Source organism: Theropithecus gelada, chromosome 2 (assembly GCF_003255815.1).
Source record: "Theropithecus gelada isolate Dixy chromosome 2, Tgel_1.0, whole genome shotgun sequence".
Taxonomy (NCBI): domain Eukaryota; kingdom Metazoa; phylum Chordata; class Mammalia; order Primates; family Cercopithecidae; genus Theropithecus; species Theropithecus gelada.
In genome coordinates this window covers 71,000,188-71,015,499 of record NC_037669.1, presented here as the reverse complement: position 1 = coordinate 71,015,499, position 15,312 = coordinate 71,000,188, and the positions used below count along the sequence as shown (strand labels likewise).

Below are 15,312 nucleotides of genomic sequence, written 5' to 3'. Positions count from 1 at the left end.
TGCAGTGGCCGGATCTCAGCTCACTGCAAGCTCCGCCTCCCGGGTTTACGCCATTCTCCTGCCTCAGCCTCCCGAGTAGCTGGGACTACAGGCGCCCGCCACCTCGCCCGGCTAAGTTTTTGTATTTTTAGTAGAGACGGGGTTTCACTGTGTTAGCCAGGATGGTCTCGATCTCCTGACCTCGTGATCCGCCCGTCTCGGCCTCCCAAAGTGCTGGGATTACAGGCTTGAGCCACCGCGCCCGGCCTGATCAAGACCATTCTTGACCTACCCACTTAATACCTAATTAAGCGTCAATATTGGAAATGTTTTATTTTTTTATTTTTTTTTATTTTTGGACAAATGAATTCTATCCTTATCACTCAGCTTCAGAAAACTTAACCCTTAATACCGTCCTCTGTCTCTTGAATTGAGCGTGGCTTCCTGTTCCTAAGAATGCCTTCGAGTCCTGTAATTTTAGGCAACACCTTCAGGCTAACAACTCAGGTTTGCAAGCATTCATCATTGATGTATGATAGGATTTCCTGGCCTTCCTTCTCATTATGCAATTTGCTAAGGAGACACCTGGAAGGCAGAAAGCCCTGCTTCTTCTAATCTGCTTCATATCTCATTGGTGCAGCTTCTGCTTGTCTCAGAGGAACAAAAAGAATGCAGACATTGGGGGTTAGTGAGGGGTAAATAGACAGGAAACTTGTGGGAAGGAAGTCTGTGTTACCAAGCTCATTAGCATTTGTCCAGCCTCTGTCTTCTCTCCACAGCTCTGTAAGAATTTGCCATGTGATAGTTCTCAGTAGCTTTTGTTTTGTTTTTTTAAGACAGAGTCTCGCTGTATCACCCAAGCTGGATGCCATGGCAGGATCTTGGCTCACTCCAACCTCTGCCTCCCAGGTTCAAGAGATTCTCCTGCCTCAGCCTCCAAGTAGCTGGGATTACAGGCATGCACAACTACACCTGGCTAATTTTTGTATATTTTTTTTAGTAGAGACAGGGTTTCACCATGTTGGCCAGGCTGGTGTCGAACTCCTAACCTCAAGTTATCCCCCCACCTCAGCCTCCCAAAGTGCTGGGATTACAGGTGTGAGCCACTGCACACCTAACTTTTTTTTTTTTTTAATTTACTAAAATCATTCAAGAAGAACCGTTTGTAAACAAATATCTTTCCACTTTTGTTCCCTGAAAAGTATTGATAAGAGTAACTGGGTTGCTAATTGTTGAAAGCATGTATGTTGAGCATACATGAGGATTCATTACACATTATTCTCTCTACCTATGTATATGTTAGAAGTTTTCCATAATGAAAAGTTAAAAAGGGTTTAATGAAGTCTAATCAGAGCTTTGTACACAACTATTATTTGAAGCTCTATCACTGTGGGAAGCATCAGATTTATGGTTTCTAATCCAAGTCCAACCTGTTGTTTATTAAAAACAAAATAAAATCTGATGGTTCCTAAGGCATGTCTTAGTATGAACACTTTTAACATGCCAACTGCTAAAAAGACAATGGTTGGTTTGGATGCGAGTGTTTAGTTTGTGCCAAATTACACAGGATACAGTAAATATTTAGGAAATGGCAAGAATGCAATAAATCCTCTAGGCCTTCCTAATTCAGTTGGTTAGGAAAATCTCACTATGACCTTTCTGTAACAGAAGAGACAGGCTCAGTTTTAACCTACTGTACAATCTGTTTTATTCCATGATCCTTAGGCCCAGGAGACACTGTTCTCATTTACTCAAGACTGATTTATGTTTAAAGCCCACATTTATGCCTACAGTCAAAAATCGCTCTTCACTTTGGGAGGCTGAGGCAGGGGATCACTTGAGGTCAGGAGTTCGAGACCAGCCTGGCCAACATGGTGAAACCTCGTCTCTACTAAAAATACAAAAATTACCTGGGTGTGGGAGGCTGAGGCAGGAGAATTGTTTGAACCAGAGAGTCAGAGGTTGCAGTGAGCCAAGATCGTGCCACTGCACTCCAGCCTGGCAACAGAGCAAGATTCCATCTTAAAAAAAAAAAAAAAAATTAAAAATTAGCCAGGCATGCTGGCACTCACCTGTAGTTTCGGCTACTCAGAAGGCTGAGGAACGATACTTGAGTGCAGGAGATAGAGGCTGCAGTGAGCTATGACCGTGCCATCACACTCCAGCTTGAGTGACAGAGGAAGAACCTTTCTTGAAAAAAGAAAAGAAAAGGCATACGGAACTGTGCTCTGGTCAGAGTAAAGGCTGGCTGAGCTGAGACTTGAAGGAGGGTGGAGTGAGGCCTGTGCACAAACTATCTTCTCTGCCTGATTGACCTCACCCTGAGATGGCCAAAAGGCAAGGTGAGTTCTGGGGTAGATAGAAACCCTGAGTGGATGGGGGTGCAATCAGGAGATGGTGTGACAAAGCTGGCAGGTAGGCCAACTGCTAGCCCTGAGAGTTCCCTCATGCTAATTACTAAGGCACTTCTTCCTCTCCTAGCAGATACAACCTAAGCCAAATTTTGGCCTTGGCTCATGGAGTGTGTGACCTAGATTCCAGGCTCCACTTACCCCCTCAGCCAGGCACCAACTCCACAACTATATACAGTGGCCCTGGCTGCAGAGGCAGCAGGGGCCAGACCCTGCAAGGCCTTGTAGAATGTTTAAAGAATTCTGTTTTTAGTTTAAGAACAATGAGAAGCAAGAAAATGGTTGAGTGGGTTCATATTTGCAGCGATCCCTCTGGCTGACTAAGGACCACAGAGAAACATCGCCAATTTAGAGAAGTCCACCGTGAGTAAATTGTTCCCCACTTTTTCAGTGAGTCAGCTTTCCTCAGGAACCACACTTCAAAAATAGCTTTTTCGGTTAGAAAATTGGAACTCAGTGCAAAGCTGCCTGCACTCCTCAGGAAATACTTTGCTGCCTCTTTGGTGGTTCTTTTTGGCCTTGCAACCTGACAGGAGTCATCAAATGTGGCCTTGAGCTGATGTGAGGATTTCTGTTATGGCAAACTTTTATTGCCAACTTTGCAATTGGTGGCCTTGGACAAATTTATTAACTTGTATATTCCTTAGCTTGCTTATGTGTAAAATGAGGTAGGTTAGCAAGATCCTTCCTAGCTCTAAAATTTTGTGAGATTTTTTTTTTTCCCCTTTCGATAACTTGTGGTTAAACTATAGCTATAGCTACTGAATCACGTTGGCAAGTTTAGGACCTGTATCCATAGCCACCGTGTTTCAGAGAGAAATGAGAGTGTAGAGGGATTTTCCAGGATGATCCTTGGTTACAGTAGGTTACTTAAAGAGTGTGGGGGAAATCCCTAAAGCTGGTTAACAATACAGAATGGGTTCTACTGTGAGTTGCTGCCACAACTGGCACCCTTGTTTTCTTGTTTCTCCCCTGGATCCCTTTGGATATGTTTCTTCACTTCTGTGGGCCTCAGTTTAGTTATCTGTATAATTGGACTAGACTGATTCGTCTTTGAAGACTGCTACAAAATTGATGGGATTCTAAACCTTTTTACAGCCATAAATGACTGCCCTAGAATGTGTAACTATTATAGGGAAAGATTTATTATTTATTGGAATGGGATAATACATGTTCATATTTTGAATATATATAGTTAAAATATATAAACATATGTATTAATATATTTTAAATTTCACAATAGAAAAACATAATGGTTTTTGAGTTGCAAAACTAAGTCCTATTTCTCCCTTCCCTCTCACCGTCCTTTGTTCTTTTTTTTTTTTTTTTTTGAGACAGAGTCTGGCTCTGTCACCCACGCTGGAGTGCAGTGGCACAATCTCAGCTCACTGCAACCCCCACCTCCCAGTTTCAAGTGATTCTCGTGTCTCAGCCTCCCGAATAGCTGGGATGACAGGCATGCATCACCACACCCAGCTAATTTTTATATTTTTAGTAGAGATGGGGTTTTGCCATGTTGGCCAGGCTGGTCTCAAACTCCTGGCCTCAGCTGATCCGTCCCCCTCGGCCTCCCAAAGTTCTGGGATTACAAGTGTGAGCCACTGTGCCTGGCCCTCTTTCTTACTGAAGGACTACCAGTAAGTGAAACTCCACCCAGCAGACCCCAGAGGCAGTTGTCTACATGAGAGATGGGTGGCATATTTGTGGAAAGCTTTGTCCTAAATGTTTTTTGGGGTTTGTCGTGATTAGTGTGATAAACAGCCCAACTGTTGACTAAAAAGCACCTCAGGCAAGAACTGGTTCCCAAATTTCTGAGAATTTCTGTTAATCTCTAGAGGGGGTGTGTGTGTGTGTGTGTATGTGTATGTGTGTCTATCTGTCTTATTTTGCTCCAAGTGCAGGTAAGTGCCAGGGCATTGGAGTGGTATACATTTTATCAGATATAGAAGAAAATCATTTCTGCTCAGAGTAACTTTGTTAGTTTTTTCCATCTTGGAAACTTGGTTACTTTCTAATTATAGACTGTTGTTGGGCAGATTATGAACTAAAACCAGTTCTTTAGAACTTCAAACCGTGTTCTTTTCCCTTGAACATGAGCAACTGGAACAGGTGAAAGCAAATTTGGAATTGCTTGAGTTAGGCCTGGATTTTTCATTGTTCTTTGTCCTAGACTTTAGGCACTCAACTTAAATATGTATTTTACTTGTCTAGAGGAAAATAAAAAAGTTTGACATGAATTTTATTATATGCTTCACTTCATGAATTATTATTTTAATAAGTATTCCAAAATGAACTGAGTAGGAGCCCTTCTTTGATGCTTTGCTGCCAGCCAACCCTCTCCTACTTGCGGGGTGTGCAAAAGAATTTCCTTAAATTTCAAAATTTCAATCCTCCATTTGAGTTATTTGTGTTGATTTGATCTTTACTTGTCTTTTCTTTCCTTTTTTTTTTTGAGATGGAATCTCGCTCTGTCACCCAGGCTGGAGTGCAGTGGCACAATCTCGGCTCACTGCAGCCTCCGCCTCCCGGATTCAAGCAATTCTCCTGGCTCAGCTTCCTGAGTAGCTGGGATTACAGGCACTTGCCACCACGCCCTGCTAATTTTTGTATTTTTAGTAGAGACAGGTTTCACCATGTTGACCAGGATGGTCTCGATCTGCTGACCTTGTGATCAGCCTGCCTCAGCCTCCCAAAGTGCTGGGATTACAGGTGTGAGCCACTGTACCCAGTGATCTTTTCTTTTCTTTTCCTTTTCTTTTTTTTTTTGTTAGAGACGGAGTCTCGCTCTGTCACCCAGGCTGGAATGCAGTGCCGCAATCTCAGCTCACTGCAAGCTCCACCTCCTGTGTTCATGCCATTCTCCTGCCTCAGCCTCCTGAGTAGCTGGGACTACAGGCGCCCACCACCACGCCCGGCTAATTTTTTGTATTTTTAGTAGAGATGGGATTTCACCGCGTTAGCCAGGATGGTCTCGATCTCCTGACCTTGTGATCCACCCGCCTTGGCCTCCCAAAGTGCTGGGATTACAGGTGTGAGCCACCACGCCTGGCCGATCTTTGCTTTTCTTTATGGCTCAGAAGAAACATTTGGGTAGGTTATAGGTCAATGTCAAGGATTTGTAAAAGGGTTTTTTACATTCAGGAGCCTTTCCCCAATTCCATTTGTTCATTTTTAAATATCAGGGTTTTTTTTTTTTTTTAATTCATCAAGGAATACATAGCCATTGAAAAAAATATGAAAATAAAAATAAGCAAATGGAAATAAACTCCCCTTATCCTACTATAATGTAGTCTTTGGTACAATTTCTCAATTTCTCTAAGTATCTTTGTATTTTTTAATTGAGACAGGGTCTCACTCTGTTACCCAGGCTACAGTGTAGTGGCACAATCACAGCTCACTGCAGCCTTGACCTCCTGAGCTCAGGTGATCCTCCTACTTCAGCTTACCAAGTAGTGGGGACTATAGGTGTGTGCCACCACACTTGGCTAATTTTTGTGGGGTGTTATTATTTATTTATTTATTTATTTTGGAGAGATAGGGTTTTGCCCTGTTGCCTAGGTTAGTCTCAAACTCCTGGGCTCAAGCAATCCATCTGCCACCTCGGCTTCCCAGAGTGCTGGGATTACAGACGTGAGCTACCACACTGGCCTAGAATCTTTTGTGGTCTGGGAATTAGTTATATTAATCTCTAAGAGTTTGAAGGCCTCTTTATTCACTCTCCACTCTCTACAACCTGCTGAAGGGGATTGTGGTTTTGACTCATTAGATTCTTTCCTTCCTCAGTCGTATAAGGACATTTTTGTCTTTCCCAGAACAATTCTGGGATTATCTCAGAAGACAGGGAATAATCCGGATAAAATCAAATAGGAAGAAAGAAAAGTGCAGAGAGGCCAAGTAGATAGACCCAGATAACACAGAACCAAGAGGAGGGGGAATCGGGCAGACAGAATGGCACATGTGCTGGGTATTGGGGAAGCTTGGGGCACTGGGGTGCTACAGACTGGCACAAGAGGATCTGGAGGATGAGCAGAAAACCAGGGTTTGGACTGGAGAAGGAACAGCTTTGCTGTGGTTCATGAATTGAAATTCCATTAATGTTGTTGGCAAGATGGGACAAGTAGAGATGGACTTTTGTGGTTGGCCTGTGCCAAGCGGGGGTTGTGGGTTGGAGAACAGCTGCTTTTATATTTTTGTATTTCCTTTTTTATATATTCATTTTATTTCTGATTATGAAATAATATACTAATTATAGAAATTTCTACTTCTTCTTTTTTTTTTTTTGGAGACAGAGTCTCACTCTGTCACCCAGGCTGGAGTGCAGTGGTGCAATCTCGGCTCCCTGCACCCTCTGCCTCCCAGGTTCAAGTGATTCTCCTGCCTCAGCCTCCCAAGTAACTGGGACTACAGGTGCCCACCACCATGCCTGGCTAATTTTTTTTTTTTTTTTTTGAGATGGAGTTTTGCTCTTGTTGCCCAGGCTGGGGTGCAATGGCACCATCTCAGCTCACTACAACCTCTGCCTCCCGGGTTCAAGCAATTCTCCTGCCTCAGCCTCCAAGTAGCTGAGATTACAGGCTCCCACCACCAAGCCCAACTAATTTTTTGTATTTTTAGTAGAGACGGGGTTTCACCATGTTGGCCAGCCTGGTCTTGAACCCCTGACCTCAGGTGATGTGCCTGCCTCAGCCTCCCAAAGTGCTGGGATTACAGGCATGAGCCACCACGCCCAGCCCAGGCCCAACTAATTTTTGTATTTTTTAGTAAAGGTGGGTTTTCACCATGTTGGCCAGGCTGGTCTCGAACTCCTGACCTCAAAAGATCCACCCACCTTGGCCCCCCAAAGTGCTGGGATTACAGGCTTGAGCCACTGCGCTCAGCCTAGAAATTTCTACTTCTGAACTATCTAACTTGTATGATAAATCCAGCTAACATAGAATGCATTATGTATTACAGTTGCTTTTACCCACTCAACATATAATGTCTTCCCATATTATTAAATGCACTTCAGTGTTTTAAAAATAGCTGTGTATACAATACGACAGTAAATTGTTGGCCATATAGGTTTTTTCTGAAAGTTTTTGACCATAAATACCACTAATATCAATACTGTTACAACTCAATCTTTGCATTTTTGTTTAATTCTTTAGACTATATTCTGAGGAGGGGATTTATTGGCTTGAAGGGTGTATTTGCAAGGATTTTGAATGAAATAAGCAACTTATTATTGTAGAGTTTAGTTTTAAATTATGTACAACTGGTTGGGCACGGTGGCTCATGCCTGTAATCTTAGCACTTTGGGAGGCTAAGGGGGTTGGATCACATGAGGTCAGGAGTTCGAGACCAGCCTGGCCAACATGGTGAAACCCTATCTTTACTAAAAATACAAAAATTAGCTGGGCGTGTTGGTGGGTGCCTGTAATCCCAGCTACTAGGGAGGCTGAGGCAGGAGAATTGCTTGAACCTGGGAGGCAGAGGTTGCAGTGAGCCGAGATCATGCCATTGTACTCCAGCCTGGGTGACGAGTGAAACTCCATCTCAAAAAAAAAAAAAAAAAAAAAGTGCAACCGCTCTTGCCATTGTTTAACTTTGTGCATCTTAATAGAAATTTTTAGCTTTTTGAAAGCAGTTTGACATTGATTTTATCCCTTAATTTCACCCATTCAGGTGTGAAAAGCTTTCACTCTTAATTTAAAAATGTTCAAAATTCCCTTTATGCTTCAGTAGGCAGAAACAGAGAGCTAAAATTTGAAGGAATTTTTGAAAAAGAATTGTTTATCCTAAATATGAATCCCAGTATGAGCATGAGTTCTTCATCTCTTCCATTTCAGAGAAAGTAAGCTCTTGGCATCACCTTCCCTTATCCTGTCTTCCCCCATCCCTCTTTTCAAATCAGCAATGTTACTATTCAGGGCATGAGGAAAACACACTACCCTCTGTGTCCTTCCCAAGTAAAATCCTCATTAGCCTCTAGGGTAAAAAGTTAAATAACTCATTGTACCAGCCCACCACAGATGTCTTGTTAAGGGTTTTGTATACACAGTGGCTTGGGGTGGGCGACTGTAATGCCCAAAACTTCATCTAAATTTCTTCTTCTTATTATTATTATTTTGAGAGAGTTTCCCTCTTGTTGCCCAGGGTGGAGTGCAATGGTACGATCTCAGCTCACTGCAACCTCCGCCTTCTGAGTTCAAGCGATTCTCCTGTCTCAGCCTCCCAAGTAGCTGGGATTAGAGGCATGTACCACCGCGCCCAGCTAATTTTTGTATTTTTAGTAGAGACGAGGTTTCACCATGTTGACCAGGCTGGCCTTGAACTCTTGACCTCAGGTGATCCACCTGCCTAGGCCTCCCAAAGTGCTAGGATTACAGGTGTGTGCCACCATGCCCAGCATAAATTTCTTCTACATAATGTGTTTTCTCCATTATCAATAGTAGTGTAATTGCTATCACATACTAAACATTTGGCTTATATAAGAATGAATCTGGAACTGTGTGCTTGAAAATCTGCATGGATAACTCATCTCCTAATGGTACTTTGGGTATTTAAAAACACTTATAATGAACTCTGTATGTGAGAAATCATAAACTCAAATGCCTCCATGGGGCAGGCAGATTATGTGAGAGCGATTCAGGCCAGCTATTAGAAAAACAGTGATTAGACTTGGCATGGTGTGACTCATGCCTATAATCCTAGCACTTCGGGAGGCCGAGGTGGGCGAATCAGTTGATGCTAGGAGTTCAAGACTGGCCTGGCCAACATGGCAAAAACCTACCTGTACTGAAAATACAAAAAATTAGCTGGGCATGGTGGCATGTGCCTGTAATCCCAGTTACTCGGGAGGCTGAGGCACAAGAATTGCTTGAACCCGGGAGATGGAGGTTGCAGTGAGCCAAGATCGCACCACTGCCCTCCAGCCTGGGCAGCAGAACGAGACTCTGTCTCAAATGACAAAAAAGAAAAAGAAAAACAATGATTAATAGCACCTCACTGTGGGCCTCTGTGTGCATGATGCAGTAGAGACCAGTGTGGACTGGGGCTCAGTGGAGAGCGTTTGTTCTGCCTGAATGAGCAGGCACTCAAGCCAGCTGTTGACATGTGGGAAAATGGGCCTAGCACTGTTAGATTTTATTGTTCCAGGAGAACAAGAAATCCCAAGTTTTATGGATTTTTTTTTTTTTAAATACATGGGTTTCAAGTAAAAGTTTTTTCAAACACTGTACAGGCCAAACAAAAATGTGACTGTAGACTGGATGTAGCCCAAGGAGGTCATTATGTGGCCTGCATTCTACATTCATCCATCATGAGCTTCTGTGAGGATTTAAATAAACCCTTAGAGCTAAGAAAACACAACCTACTGTGTACTAGAGCCCAGGATGTATGGAAGCTAAACATAGTACCTTCAAAAGAAGTTTTAGTCTTCAAAATTGTGGACCTCTAATGAGATAGGGACTACTTTGATGGGAACTGCCTGGGTGTGATCTCAGTTCTATCTTTTTTTTTTTTTTTTTTTTTTTTGAGACAAGGTCTCACTCTGTCACCCAGTCTGGAGTGCAGTGGTGGAATCTTGGCTCACTGCAGCCTCAACTTCCGAGGTTCAAGCGATCCTCCCACCTCAGCCTCCTGAGTAGCTGGGAACACGGGTGTGTGCCACCACACCTGGCTAATTTTCATATTTTTGTAGAGAAGGGGTTTTGCCGTATTGCCTGGGTTGGTCTTGAACTCCTGGCGTCAAATGATCCTGCCACCTCGGCCTCCCAAAGTGCTGGGATTACAGGTGTGAACTACCATTCCTGGACTTCCCCACCATTTTCTAACCTCTGTGCCTTAGTTTCTTCATTTGAGAAATGAACTAGTACTATCTCCTTTATAAGATTATGAGAAATCAAATGAGACAATTCGGATAAAGTATTAAAGTATTAGTAAGTTCTCAATAACTGTTTTTTACTTCTCTTTCTCCTTTTGCTACTTCTATTGCTGAACTAGTCACCCCTCATTTTTTCTTCCTCATATTTCAGGTTTCTGAGTCCCTTCAACATGATCCTGGGAGGAATCGTGGTGGTGCTGGTGTTCACAGGGTTTGTGTGGGCAGCCCACAATAAGGACGCCCTTCGCCGGCTGAAGAAGCGCTACCCCACGACGTTCGTTATGGTGGTCATGTTGGCGAGTTATTTCCTTATATCCATGTTTGGAGGCGTCATGGTCTTTGTGTTTGGCATTACTTTTCCTTTGCTGTGTAAGTGAACTTGAGTTTTTTCTTCCATCATAAAAAAAATGTAGGAGCAGTTATCCAACAGGAATTCCATAACCTGTTTCTTATGTGCGTTGGCATGTCAGCAAAAGTGTCAGAATTTTCTAAAACAGCTTTCTACTTGTTATCCAACTAGACCCAGATAACACAGAACTGAGGTCAAGAACTATGAGGTCATTCTTTTGTTGTTGTTGTTGTGATGGGGTCTACTCTGTCACCCATGCTGTGGTGTTATCTCGGCTTACTGCAGCCTCTGCCTCCTGAATAGCTGGGACCACATGCGCACACCCAGCTAATTTTTTGTGTTTTTGGTAGAGACGGGGGTTTCACTATGTTGCCCAGGCTGATCTTGAACTCCCAAGCTCGAGTGATCTAGCTACCTCGGACTCCCCAAGTGCTGGGATTACAGGCGTGAGCCACTTTGCCCAGCCGTTTGTCATACATTCTTATGGGGACAAACAGTAAACAGAACAAAGACAAATCCCAGGTCATATAGCAGGAATGTGGCATAACCTGCACTAGACCCCAGATTTGCCTAATACAAGAGTCTACTGTCAATTTTTAAGTGCCATTCCTATTGTCCTGATACAGAAATGAATGTATTTATTATTTGGAAGTAAACTATTTATTCTCCACTTGCTCAGGAGATCATAGCTAGTGTTAAAAGTTTGGTAAGTCTATAGGAATAATTGGCTCAGAATATAGGTACTAAATACTCAGATTCTGGTGAGGAGATCTAGATATTCTCTAAGTTTTACATGAATTATTTACTAAGAGTCCAAACACTTGAAGCCTGAAATAGAGAAGAAATAAAATCCCAGCCTAATCAGCAGAAATCTAATTAAAATTCTAGTGTATTAAGTGACAGGCACATCCCTTTAACTTTCAATAACATTTGACATGTGCATTTATTCCACTAAATGAAATTATTTGCTTGTTTAGGGCTTTGTTAGATTAAGTCCAGAATATTTATGGATACATCCCATACCCTATTGGATAAAATATTTGAGCCAACAAATTCAAACATTTTTGGAATTTTCTTCAGGTTTTCTGTAGGTGCTATAGGCTTAGTATTTCAATGATACTATTTAATCAAACAGCTTGCTAATTTTAATACCTTTCCACATCAGAATCTGAGACAGGCCAGTGTAATGAAATGTATCAGAGGTAGACAGTTAAGAGTCCTGATTTCTATTCTTAGACCTGCTGGAAACCAGCATGTGATTTGGACCAGTCATCCTATATGGGCTGTAGCTCACTCATCTCTAAAGTAAGGAGATTATCTAATCTAATAATCTAATCACTTATCTAATAAGTGATTCCCAAACTGGTAATTGTGAGGCTCATCCAGGATACTTTTTAAAAATATAAATTTCCCAGCCACATCTTTATTTTGTGGGTCAACAGTGGCACCCAACGATGTTATGTTTCTAGAAAGCCCCTCAACTATTTCTAGATCCTCCAGATGAATCCACATCAGTATTTTTTCAAAATGAGGGTTCAAGATCCACCTACATCAGAATCATCCGGAGTCATTATTAAAATAATGCATTCTGGAGCCTTCCCTCAGTTGTAATAGTCTGAATTTGGGGTGGTGGAGACCAGGAATTTGCCTATCTAACAGGCTCTCCAGGTGATTTGAACGTACATGGAAGTTGTAAAACCACTGGTATAGATCATATGGAGAGGGTTACCTGTTTAAAATACAGATTCCCAGGCCTGTCTCTTTAAGGCTCAGGTAAAGGAGGTCCAGGAAAGGGGACAGGGAATCTGTGGTAAAATAAGCAAGTCTGGGGAACAATGGGCTATACAAACTCTGTAAAGCTCTTAGGTTTTTACATCTAGAATTCTAGACCCAACACTTTGGGTAAAGCCTCTGGGAGGCACTTTACAAGTGACCTTTACTCACATGATCCTGCAGGGAACAAGATACAGATAATCCCTGAATTGAGCAAGAGTTATTTTCTGGAAAGCCTCAGGTAAGTTGATTTTTTTGGTAGGATAGAATCCCATTGATTCACTCTGAATTTCAGGACATTTAAGTAGCATCTGCAAGGTGATGATGTCAATGCATGAAGGAAAGGGTATGGCTTCCAGATAATGGTCCTTCCTGTTGAATACAGCATTTTCCTTTAATGCAGGAAAAGAAAAAAAACCAAAAACCAAAAAAAAACTATATATGACTTGATGAAAAGCTTTACATAAAGTCCAAGGAGCCATTTGAAGGCTTGGATCAGTTAGGGAAGCAGACTGGACTGTAGCTAACTAAGGCAGTTTACTAATAGTGTGAAGAGAGGGAGTGTAATATTGATGTGGCAAAAGAGAATTATTGCTTTGGTGTTAACCAGGTGTCACTTCTCTGCAGTGATGTTTATCCATGCATCGTTGAGACTCCGGAACCTCAAGAACAAACTGGAGAATAAAATGGAAGGAATAGGTTTGAAGAGGACACCGATGGGCATTGTCCTGGATGCCCTAGAACAGCAGGAGGAAGGCATCAACAGACTCACTGACTATATCAGCAAAGTGAAGGAATAAACGTAACTTACCTGAGATAGGGTTACAGCAGAAATTGAGTTGCAGTTTGCCCTTGTCCAGACCTACTTTCTGCTTGTGTTTTTGAAATAGGAGGTGCACGTACCACCCAATTATCTATGGCAGCATGCATGTATAGGCTGAACTATTATCAGCTCTGATGTTTCAGAGAGAAGGCCTCAGAAACTGAAAGAAAACCACCACCCTCCTATTGTATCTGAAGTTTCACGTGTGTTTATGAAATCTAATGGGAAATGGATCACACGATTTCTTTAAGGAAATAAAAAAAATTATGGCTTTTACAGCAACAATACTGTTACAGGAATAAAAAAATTGTCAAGTATCAAGACCATACAAGTAAATGAAAAGGCTGTTAAAGTAGATGATATCATGTGTTAGCCTGTTCCTAATCCCCTAGAATTGTAATGTGTGGGATATAAATTAGTTTTTATTATTCTCCTTTAAAAATCAAAGATGATCTCTATCACTTTGCCACCTGTTTGATGTGCAGTGGAAACTGGTTAAGCCAGTTGTTTATACTTCGTTTACAAATATAAAGATAGCTGTTTAGGATATTTTGTTACATTTTTGTAAATTTTTGAAATGCTAGTAATGTGTTTTCACCAGCTGGTAACTGTTGTAAACTTAATGTCATTTTCCTTAAGATGGTTACAGCTATGTAACCTGTATTATTCTGGACAGACTTGTTAAAAAACAAACAGACAAAAAATAAAACAAAAGGAGTTCTATTTACCTTGCACATCTTTTGTTGTTACAGTGAAAAAAAAAAAATGGTCCAAGAAAATGTTTCCCATTTTTGTATTATTTAGTTTTTAACTGGAACATTTAGAAAGAAGGAAATAAACGTGCATTTTATTAATTCCTTAGAGACACAAAGAGGACAATAATAGCTGATCTTTTGAAAGTTGAAAAACGTCTTTAGATGACCAAGCAAAAAGACTTTAAAAAATGGTAATAAAAATGGAATGCAGCTACTGCAGCTAATAAAAATTTTAGATAGCAATTGTTACAACCATATGCCTTTATAGCTAGACAGACATTAGAATTACGATAGCATGAGTGTATACATTCTATTACTTTTCCTCCCTTTCTCATGTTTTTATAAATAGGTGATAAAGATGTTTTGCCTGCCAATTGAATGATTTCATAGATGAAGTAGAAACATTTAGGTTTCCGTTGCATTAAATTGTGAAGACAACTGGAGTGGTACTTACTGAAGAAACTCTCTGTATGTCCTGGAATAAGAAGCAATGATGTGCTGCTTCTGATTTTTCTTGCATTTTAAATTCTCAGCCAACCTATAGCCATGATCTTTAGCACAGTGATATCACCATGACTTCACAGATACGGTCTAGAATCTGTACCCTTACCCAAATATGAAGAATAAAATTGATTAAAGGTTTTTTTGGTGAGACTTTATTTAATGCACATCTGTCTTAAATACCTGAGAAACCTGGCGACGACCCTATGAACAGTGAAGATGTTCTACATAGCAAACTTTACCTGTTTCAAATACTGTTTAGTGAGGCTTGAATACCTTATTAACTTGCAGCCAGAATAAAACAATTCTAGTGGGATCCTATTTTTAAGCCTGACATGAGTATTATATACATGTTAGCCCCTTCCATTTTCTACAAGGTGAATTCTGGTGACAAAATACAATAAATTTGGAGAAACTAATAAAAAAAAAAAAAAGATACTTGTAATTACTCATGGCCAGTGGTCAATTCTAGAAAGGTAATAATAGAAAAATATAACATATAAATGTTATAAATTATGATTACATTTGAAAAACAAGTTAAAATCTGCAACTAAGATCTTTAGGCTTGGGTGGTGGAAAAAGCATAATGTGAACTGCTTCACCTCTTTTGGCAAAACCTGTGTATTGAGGCCATAAGCTATGAAATTGGATCATCTTTTCTTCTTGTATATCTAAGATAAAAACCCTCTTACAGCACATTTTGAAATTCCTGACTTTATTAATAGGGTGGCTATAAAACAAATGCATAGGGGTGTTCTAGAATTTTTTTTTTTTTTTTTTTTTTTTTTTAATGAGATGAGGTTTCGCTCTTGTTGCCCAGGCTGGAGTGCAATGGCACAGTCTCAGCTCACTGCAAC

General features: G+C 41.1%; 1 protein-coding gene across 2 annotated transcripts in view; it reads left to right on the top strand.

Moving 5' to 3' along the window:
- The window catches only part of ARL6IP5 (ADP ribosylation factor like GTPase 6 interacting protein 5), a 22,144-nt gene extending 7,547 nt beyond the window's left edge, over positions 1–14,597 (top strand). For both annotated transcript variants that reach the window (XM_025374719.1, XM_025374720.1), the window contains 2 exons: positions 10,406–10,623; positions 13,004–14,597. In XM_025374719.1, coding sequence (XP_025230504.1) covers positions 10,406–10,623; positions 13,004–13,176 — 391 coding nt within the window. In that variant the 3' untranslated portion in view covers positions 13,177–14,597. The remainder of the gene's footprint in view (positions 1–10,405; positions 10,624–13,003) is intronic.
- Positions 14,598–15,312: the final 715 nt, after the last annotated feature.